This window comes from Brachyistius frenatus, unplaced genomic scaffold, assembly GCF_029030835.1.
Source record: "Brachyistius frenatus isolate BFR_SWC_R1_liver_20210118 unplaced genomic scaffold, ASM2903083v1 Contig_18, whole genome shotgun sequence".
NCBI classification, from domain to species: domain Eukaryota; kingdom Metazoa; phylum Chordata; class Actinopteri; family Embiotocidae; genus Brachyistius; species Brachyistius frenatus.
In genome coordinates, this window is record NW_027210617.1 from 4,068,469 (window position 1) to 4,078,323 (window position 9,855).

The 9,855-nt window shown below is 42.4% G+C and overlaps 1 protein-coding gene and 1 long non-coding RNA gene across 3 annotated transcripts; one reads left to right on the top strand and one right to left on the bottom strand.

Annotated features, from left to right (window-relative positions):
• Positions 1-116: 116 nt before the first annotated feature.
• Positions 117-2,992, top strand: LOC138618894 (uncharacterized). 2 transcript variants are annotated; one of them, XR_011310768.1, is made up of 6 exons: positions 117-220; positions 661-886; positions 1,092-1,175; positions 1,271-1,405; positions 1,694-1,770; positions 2,650-2,992. It is a non-coding gene; the product is annotated as an uncharacterized lncRNA (long non-coding RNA). The 2 variants fall into 2 exon arrangements; XR_011310769.1 differs by having other exon boundaries at positions 205-220; positions 762-886.
• Positions 2,993-3,073: 81 nt separating this feature from the next.
• amh (anti-Mullerian hormone) lies at positions 3,074-6,864 on the bottom strand. Its single transcript, XM_069694968.1, has 7 exons — positions 6,458-6,864; positions 6,052-6,300; positions 5,799-5,968; positions 5,508-5,619; positions 5,330-5,429; positions 4,731-5,158; positions 3,074-3,837 (listed from the first exon to the last, which is right to left on the bottom strand). Exons 1-7 carry the CDS (start codon positions 6,576-6,578, stop codon positions 3,452-3,454), a joined length of 1,566 nt encoding a protein of 521 aa, XP_069551069.1. The 5' UTR covers positions 6,579-6,864; the 3' UTR covers positions 3,074-3,451.
• Between the last annotated feature and the right edge of the window lie 2,991 nt (positions 6,865-9,855).

Genomic DNA, 9,855 nt, shown 5'->3' on the forward strand with positions numbered 1-9,855 from the left:
TCGGTGGTGACGTCGCCTGTCTAACTGTGACGCGCTTACTGAGCCCCCTTAAATACCGGAGCATTTAAAATTTAAAGTTGCGTGTCTCTGAGCGCGTTGTCTGGCGATTTAGCCTGGACCGCAACGAGGCTGACTGTGTAGACTTGTACTAAAAGACACTGGGGAATCAAAGAAACACTTGCAGGAAGTGTAGAGAGACGGTCAGGGGTCGATCGTGCTGGTATTTATTTCATTACTGGGTTATTGGTGATGCATTAAATTGGTAGCCTGAGCTTTTACGTGAGGTGGAGCTTGACGTTTTAATCTTCAACAATGTTGTGTTAACATATGCGGTATATTGTATTGTTCTGTATACACCGATGTCCTCAAGTTATTTATGTTCCTTAAAGTGCATTTAATCAAATTAGGTTAGGTTAGGTAGTTACTTTATTAATCCCCGAGGGGACATTTTTTTCGCTACAGCAGCATACAGGAAGCAATAGATAATAATAGAATAATAGAAAGCAACATTTTAAAATTATTTTTTAACAGTGACTGGTTTCACTGATATATTTGCTATTTTGTCGTATTTTCCACCAGAGCGAGATTAATATTTAGCTCATCTGGCATCAAATTATTCCTCCCTCCAGGCTAAAGCTGCTCATTCTTGTCCTCTTCTAGGCGAACTCCTGGAAACTATCGACAGTATTTGTAAACACTATGAATGTCATTTTGCATCCCCCCCCCCCTTCCCCTCCTGTCATCTGTGCCTGTCAATCAAGAGGCAAAGGAGCAAAGTGCAGGACATGCACAACACTGTCTCTGGGGGGGCAACAAAACAGTAATCACCAGCAACACTACTTTACTCTCACGTCTACGGTGAGCCCCAACTGAGGGGGGATATCAGGTAGGTTTATCGTTTTCTGCGCAAGGTTAATGTAAAACTAAACTTCAGCAAGTCCTACTTGTTCTTTTCCAAGGAGCTGCATGGGCCTATTTTAAGCCGTCTCATTAGTCTGACATAGAGTGCAGTTGGAAAAGACTGTGCAAATGGCAGTGCACAAGCACGTTGCAAAATACACTTGAGAAAAACTTGATTCTTCATTTTACAGCTTCAGTCCAGACCCAGTTTTCCACTCAACCTTTAACCTACAGGACTTTAGAAGCCAGAGCTGGGACATCTGAAAACAGCACAAGTAAGAAAAATGTCCACCTTAAACAACCATCAGGGAGATAAAAAAAACAAAAAAACATCTGTAAGTGTACGTGACTTGTTTGTGTCTCTCCGCAGTGTCTTATGATCGGATTCTGTCCATTGAAAATTTAAATGATGTCCCAAATCCATGGAAGGGATTCACTATGAACCGCTGTTTAGTGCTAGCAATGGTTGTGCTACTTGTGAGCTCAGGAGTCAGTGAAGTGCATGGTGAGTAATCGTGTCAGTCAGTAAGGAAACACAGATGAAATTAGCACATGATGACAGAAGGTTTTGCTCTGTTTGTTCCTGACTTACTGCAGTAACATATAACGTGTGTATATATATATATATGTGGTACATTGATGCTGTACTTCTTCTTCTGGCAGTACTTTGTATAATTTGTATTGTATTATCTTATTGTTTAAACATCTCAGAGCGTATGTGTAACCTTTTTGTCTTCCTGCTCTGTTTAAGTCCACAGGCCTTCTGACTCTTTTGTATTATTCTGTTTTCTAGAAGCTCTGGATAGTTTTGTTGAGGAGACGGGCATCGTGTCTTTCGTTGGAAGTCTGCAAAGTGGTTCATTGCCTCAGGTACTGTCTTTCCTTGTAATTTCTGGAGGTTGCCGAGGCCTATTGGTTTCTGTGTGGGGGTAACTTTTGGTGAGGTTTTTTGTGCACAGAACGGTACAAATCGGTCCCGTTTTTGTTTATCTCCCGCGGTGTGTTGTAGAGTGGCTATATTTCACCTAATTTCCTGAAACAGCTGCAGCACACAGCTAATATTGCATCACTAAATCCTTTTCTCACTAAGCTTGTGGAGAGTTGGAGGAAGTCCTGACAACAGTATACAAGTTTACTGCACCTTGAATGAGTACATTCTCCTTCCTGACAAAACTGAGGTTAAATTATGCAAGATTAACAATAGGAAGAGTGCATCATATGAAACGCTCTGCATTGGTAAAGGTGTTACTGTTTCCTTTGAGCGAAGCTGCTAGTTCATGAAGAGTGAATAGACTGTGATTGATTTATGCTCTAAATTTTCTGTAATGTGTTAAAATAACATCAGGAATAAGGTCAAGAGTGAGCTTTATTGTGGCTATATTTAACCATATCAAACTACTGTAGTATATCTCAAATTATGTACTTTTCAGTGTTAAAGACATATCGCGGTGCTTCCTCTGGTACTATCTGTTCATCAGCTCCAGGATTTGACATTATCACTGCTGTCTTGTCTCTTTGCTGCCCAGTAAAATGTCTTCTAAGAAATGCAATAATAGCATTAGATTACTGCTCTATTCATGACGTAATTTCCCTTCAAGTAAAACAAAACTCTACAGTTAATCACGAAAGGTAAATGCGCAGTGAGAGGGTGGATTTATTCAAACGTTTCCATCTTTCCTGTTTTATTGTGTGTATTTGGGCCACTACTGTGTGAATTACACCGCGTTGTTTCTTGTTGTCTGCCTCCAGATTTCCATATGGGACAGTTTCATGTGGTGGTGGGGCTCTGAAGAAGTTGGCGTGATAAGAAGAAGAAAAAAGCCAATGGGCAGCAGAGTAATCCTGAAGCCCAAAACTAAAGAATGATACCACACACAGCTGCTGAGACCAACATAACTGGTCAACAAACGGTTATAACGGCATGTTTTTCAATAAGGAACACAAAAAGTCTTAATATCAAGACTGAGGATGTTCCATTTAATCCATTTTGTTTTGTATTGTTGAGAACACCGTTTAATTGGTCTATCTGGACATGCCTTATTCAGAAACATTTAGAACAGAAATGTTCAATAAATGTGTTAAAATCGCAGAATCAGATCTTAATTTTAGTATGCCTAATTTTGAAATACCAATTTACAAACACGCTGTAATATATATTGTAATTAGCAGGAGTCATCAACTAATCAACAATTTGGTCACTCTAGGGAAATATTTTATCCTTTTTTAATGATGGTAAATAAACACAAAAGAGGTCTTGGAAAAAATAAGAAGCTTGCTTTGATTAAACAATGTTTTTTTTTTATTCAAATAATTACTTGAAATCATATTTATAGTTTGTAAATGTGCCGTATATTATTTATTATTTTTAGAAACAGTGGAGGACGACATTGATTTTTGTATCTCTTGGCTCTTGCAATACAGTTATTTTTGACTCGATGAACATGAATACTTCCAAAACACATGCGTTTCCCATGTTTTCCACACGAGACACGTTAACACAAGTGTGACACGTGTTTGCCACATGCCATCACAACAGCATATGAAAACGGCATCAGCGGCATCCACACGTCTTTGCTATCATATCTGGCTTCGTAGAGATGGAGGTCCCGTGCTCCTCAAAATTCACCACCTGCAGGGAATCGTAGTCCACAGGCACACAGCACGGCTCCCGCAGGAGGGAGTTGATCAAGACGGCGTGGTTGTTCGGATTGGTCAGAGGGACAGTACAAGAGCCTTGACAATTGTTGATGTTGGCGGTGTTTGGACCCACGACGAGCTTTTCAAGGGACACGGTGAAGCTCCTCAAGCTGCATTCATCGCCCCTCTGCGAGGCGCCGGAGTCTGCTCTGGTGGCCCGCAGGCTTCTCTGCATGCTATTTGCATGAGCCACCGTCTGCAGGGCCTTCAGCAGAATAAATGCGCAGTACTGACTCTCTCCTGTTCAACACAAGACAAAAACGGAAACATCAGTGGCAGCACATCACCTTTATACCAAAGACACGTTCGGTGATGTAAGGAGGCCTCAAAGATCGCGTAAATACAATCTACGGGCTTTTTGTCGGTTCAACAAGGGGTAATACTTTCTGGAGGTTGTGAAGTAATGTCATATAATAGAAGGGTTTCATTTCAAAAATAGTGAGTCGGGTATTACACCGAAATACAACAATGTGTGATATGAGTGCGTGAACAGTTAGCAACAGTTAGCATTTTAGAAAGTAATGGCTAAACAACTGAAATTGATCAAAATTAATGAATTAAATGGATGAAAAATGGACAAACCTGAGAAAAATCCACACTTCATAGTAGCACGGAAACAAACCCAGGCTAAGCTAACAACTGACATACCAATTGTGTAAACAAATATAAAGGTTAAAATAGTTTAATAATGTTTAAAGTGAACACATTTGGAAAATGACAGGTGGGTCCAACTATCACGCTTTTTGTCATGAGACACACACATGTACCCATTTTCTCACTAACCTCTGGTTGTTTACAGCCTCTTAGAATTAGTTTTTTTTTTGTTTGCCCAGACTTTGTAGGATCGCTCATGAGTTTCATTCATCATGCAGTTTGACAGCATTTTTTTTTTTTTTTTTTTAAACTCTTAAAATTCAAAAATCCGTTTTTCAGAATCGGCGACCAAAACAATGACGCTAAATAGGAATGGGAATCTATTTTCTGCTGAGGAAACAGTCCATAGACTGTCCACAATGAGATCTGTTGAAATGTGCATCTCCGTTAAGATCACTCCACCTAAAGGAACCGTGAGAGTTCAGCCAGGAGTGAAAAGTTGACACTGTGTTATGAGACTGTTTTCATGTGCACTTCACCTGCTGCTGGTTCCTTCTTTGGAAATGCACACAGTTCTTGGAGCCTCCCCAGCCTCTCTGCGGCTCTGTGAGCTACCATTCCCTCCCTTATTATCTCCATTATCTGGATCACAGTGTGCTCCAGCCTCTGCCTGAGTTCCTCCGACAGCGCAGGGGACATGGCCAGCTCTCCGTAATGCTCTGGAAATATGGAGCACCATCTAGTGAGGGAGAAGACGGTGGGGGCCGAGGAGTTGATCAATCCAGCCAGCAGGGTCTCGCTTGAGGATAGGCCGAGAGGCAGGGGAGGCAGGGACTCCAAGGAGTCCAGCTGGAGCACAGGGGGGACAGGGTGGTCCTGAGGCTGGACAGCACCCAGGAACCGCTTCAGCTCGCAGAGGAAGGACGTCTGCAAAGAGGCTGAGGATGAACCTAAAACTTGTGTGAGTCTGGGAAAGAGAGCAGCTCGCAGAGGAAGGACGTCTTTTTTTTTTTTGAACCTAAAACTTGTGTGAGTCTTTTTTTTTTTTTTTTTTTTTTTTTTTTTTTTTTTTTTTTTTTACTGATCACCAGTCTGACATGAGTCAATGTCAATAGGGAACATTAAAGCAAAACAAAACCTTGTATCAGTTCCTGTTTCTCCAGAGAAAAGCAGAAGCGGCGTCATGCGGATGTTCCTTCCTGATTCTCCACCACTGAGGATGTCTTTCAGGCTTTGCTCTGCAATCAGAGGAAATGTGAGGATGGTGCACACGAAACAAAACAAAAAAATGAAAACAAGAGAAGATGATTTCCCACTTGTATCGGGGGATTTTGTCTCAACAGAAATCTTCCATTTCTGGGGAACATCGTCCTCTGAGGAGTTTCCTGTCAATAGTATGTACTGCGTTTCTCCTGAAATGCACACCGACTAGAAAAGACAACAGTGGGACAAATCAGGGTTAGTGGGCAACTCATATCTGCAATACTTTGGTGTTTTACCTATCATTGCGCTCCAGAAATATTGTAAATTCTAAAACGAATTTGAACATTTTCACGACATATCTAAGAACACAATTCATGCAATATTCCCACAAGGCGTTTCTTTACCTGTGTGTTAGGCTGCAGAGACTGACTGGTGAAAGCGACGTCCAGGTCCCCTCCTGTGAGGGAACCTTCAAACGCCAGCAGCAGCACGGGGTTCCGCTTAAGCAAAGGAGACTGTGGGAGGTCAAAGGTTATCGTGTGCGTTCCTCGCTCGTCTTCCTCCGACACGAGGACTAAAGGAGAACGCAAGACATGCTAAGAGAGCAAAAATCGGAAACATTCAAACAAAACATCGCATATCAGAGAGCACTGATACCTTTAGTTGGATGCAAGACTTCCAGTCCATCTCTCAGAGTTCTCCTTACTTCCTTAGCGAGCTCTGATAAGACTGGTCCCGATGAATCAGACGCCGTGCAGATTCCAAACAAGGTCCAACTGCTGTTTGTGAGTTCACCGCCATTCCCCACATCTTCACGCAGCAATGCGAACAAGTCATCCACAAAGCACGGTGCGAGGTGAGGGACCGCGGAGGCTGACGAGGTCTTTGTTGATGGGAAGGTGTACTCTGAATTGGGGAAAAAAAAAAAAAAAAAGTACTTGCATTACACTCTGAAGAACATATTAATGCAAGAAGCGGGGATAACGTGCAAACATGCCACACCACTACATCAAATGAAAAGGCGCTGCGCAAAGCTGCATGACTCAGCTGTGCAGAGTCTGACCTGTTTCGGCGGGGTCGTGGGCCGGGATCAGCTGCTGTCCACATGAGACCTGCAGGACCTCACAGAGCCTGGTCCAGCAGAGCATCAATGCTCCGGTGTAGAAAACAACCAGAGGCAACATACCTCACTGTCTGTCAGACCTCTCTCAACCGCTTTTTTTATATGGGTCAAGCTCCAGAGGCATCCTCCCGCCTTCCCTTCTCACCATCTGTGGGACAGGCTGCCAAAACAATAATACGACATGTCCTTGTTGATTTTGTGGATTCTATTTAAGATGTTTATTGCACAGAAATGCGGTGCTCTCACCAGAGAGGAGGTCACACTCAGTAAGACAAACAAAGGGAGTGAAATCCAAACAGAAAATGGCTTTGTGGATTTGACACTTCCTATTTGTAGAATCAGTCTAATGGGGCGTGAGGTCACACATCACGGATGTGTCCTAGCTAAAGTCAGGAAAACAGTTAGCTCAGCACGGCATAAAGAAAGGAAACAGCCAGCCTGGCTAACGGTAGAAAATAAAAAGAACGTTTAACCATCTTTAAATTTGACCACTTGAGCTGTTACCTCTTCTTTATCTCATCTATGTAAAATTCTTTGTGCAGAAAGAGATCGGGAAATGTACAGCAGCTTCTCAAGCTGGGCTTAGTCGGAAGATAGTCCTGCTCCTAACACGCCAAAGAACAACAACGTCTTTATACTTTGGGTTTTGTACGGTTAAAATAAAGCTTTAGTAGCTCAGCAACATGTATTTTCACCCGTTTGCCCCTGTTTGAGTCTGTGAGCTAAGCAGAGGTAATGTGCTGCTGCTTGCAGCTGCATACTCGATGGACAGGTGTGTGAGTAGCAGTCTAATGAATGAAATCTGTCACTTTGGAAAGACATTGAGCATCGAGCTATTCCTTCAGTAGAAATATTTCACAGCAAATAGTCAGTCATAAATTCTTTGAGCTGTTAGGAATTAAGAGGCCCGATTCATTGTTAACGGCAACATTTCTGCTTTGTGGGCTCTAATGACTCTGTAAAGGTAACGTGTTAATTTGTCCCATGGAAATATTTAGCCCGCTCAAAAACTCAGCGGCATTTGGATGAACGTCACCTAAAGAGGTCGTGACAAGAGCTGAATGCAACGGCTTAATTCAGAGCAGGCGTGTGTGCAGATTGTCTGGTATGGTGATGGAAACGTAGAACTAAATTTTGCTCTCAGAAAGAGATCTGATTCCTTTCAGAGAGCCGCTACTCCTTTCGCCATTCTCACAGCTTCGGTCTTGTTTTGTGGACAGTCAAGGTCTCCGAGCTGATTAGCAGCTGTGTGTCTCGAGAGGTGAAGCCAAGGCTCATTCTTGTGCATCACAAATCTTTAGGGAGGAATGACAGGAATTGTCAATGATTCTCTAATGGCTTCAACTTCACAGCAAATATTTCTGCAAGTCTTTTCTGTGGGAATCAGGCGTTAATCATTCTATTCATCTAAAAAGATCTCAAATCTAATGTCAGACTTGTTTCGGACATCTCTATACTTTTCTACTCCTGATTGTCGTCAAATAAATTGGTTCGGGTTGAAATCTTCCATCAGGCTTACCGAGACATCGTGAGCAGTTTGGCATAGGACGAGGTTGCACTGTTGTGCCGGGAGTTTTTTTGTTTTTTTTTTAATAGTGAAAAAGACAAAATGCAGCAGCACTTCATCAAAAACAGTCTCACAAATGTTCATTTCAATTAAGCTATGCCTCTGAGTGACTTTGACAAGTGTCAGATTGTGATGATCAGACAACTGTTTCTGAGCATCTCCAAAATGGCCGGTCTTGTGGGGTGTGTCCGGTATTGAGTGGATAATACCTGCCACAAGTGGTCCAATGAAGGGTAACTGATGGACCACTGATAGGGTCACAGACACCCAAAGCTCACTGACGAGTGGGGCAGGGATGTGTGCAGGTTGTCCGGTACTATTCACGCCAAAAGATCTCGGAAAGGTCTGCTTCCTTTCAGAGAGCCACTACTCCTTCACTATAGAGCTTCGGTCTTGTTTTGTAGACAGTCAAGGTCTCCGAGCTGATTAGCAGCTGTGTTTCATCGAGAGGTGAAGCCAAGGCTCATTCTTGTGCATCACAAATCTTTAGGGAGGAATGACAGGAATTGTCAAAGATTCCTTAATGGCTGCAACCTGTTTTTAAACATTTCTGGGCAGGTACCAAAACATTGTCTTGAGATTTGTTTCTTGCGGACATCAAATTCTTTCTGTATGTCTATCCTGTTGAAATCGGGGCTCGGATTCAACCACGTTTTAGTGAAAACGTAGTGAACGTCTACAGTCTGATGGGATACGCCTTCCTTTGGACACGTCTACATATTTCTAGTCCTGAAGTGTTCATCCCAGTCCGTTAGTTTCATCTGCATACTGTGGGACACCATGTTGGACAAGCCCAACAATCTGGAAACAAACAGTTTCAGGTTGAAAGCTTCAATGTGCAGGCTTAATGGGTGGATTTCTTTGAGAGATTAAAAACATTTTGGCCCAAGACAAGGTCACCCTCCTCAGAATTGTAATACTTGGAGATTTGTTGTGAAAAGGCCAAAATGCAGCAGCATTTCATTACAAACTGTTTCACAAATATTATTTTCAGCCCGATACTGTACATAGCTATAATCGGCATGATTTAAAGACACAGGAGACGGTTTTTGACAAATAAAATACCTATAACCTAACACTACTTAACTACAACCCCATTTCCAAAAAAGTTGGGACGCTATGTAAAATGTAAATACAACAGAATGTGTTGATTTATAAAACATGTAAACCCATACTGAATTGAAAGTAGAACAAAAACAACATATATTGACACTGAGAATTATTTTTTTGTTGGTATTTTGGGGGAAATATTTGCTAATTTTGAATTTTAAGGGGGGCAGCACAGGGTTCGAATCCGGGCCTGTGTGGAGTTTGCATGTTCTCTGTGCCTGCATGGGTTCTCTCCGGGTACTCTGGCTTCCTCCCACCGTCCAAAAAAAAACATGCATCTCAGGTTAATTGGTGATTCTACAAATTGCCCTGAATGAGAGCGTGAACGGGCTTTCTTTCCGTCCGTCTCTATCTGTTGATTGTGACGACTAGACGACTGTTTCTGAGCATCTCCCAAATCTCATCGGCCGCCCAAAGTGAGCTTGTTTGGAAACTTGGAGACCAGTTACTGGACCACAGGAAAGTTTCCCACCTCGCACTAGGCCATCTTAAATGAGCTGGGGCCCAGAGAAGGCGGCACCGTTTCTGGATCACATTTACTTATGGTTTCTTCTTTAGATGATAAGGGTTTTAACCGCATTTGTGGATGCAGCGAAGAACTGTGTTCACAGAAAATGGATTTCGGAAGTGTTCCTGAGCCCATGCAATGATTTCCACTACA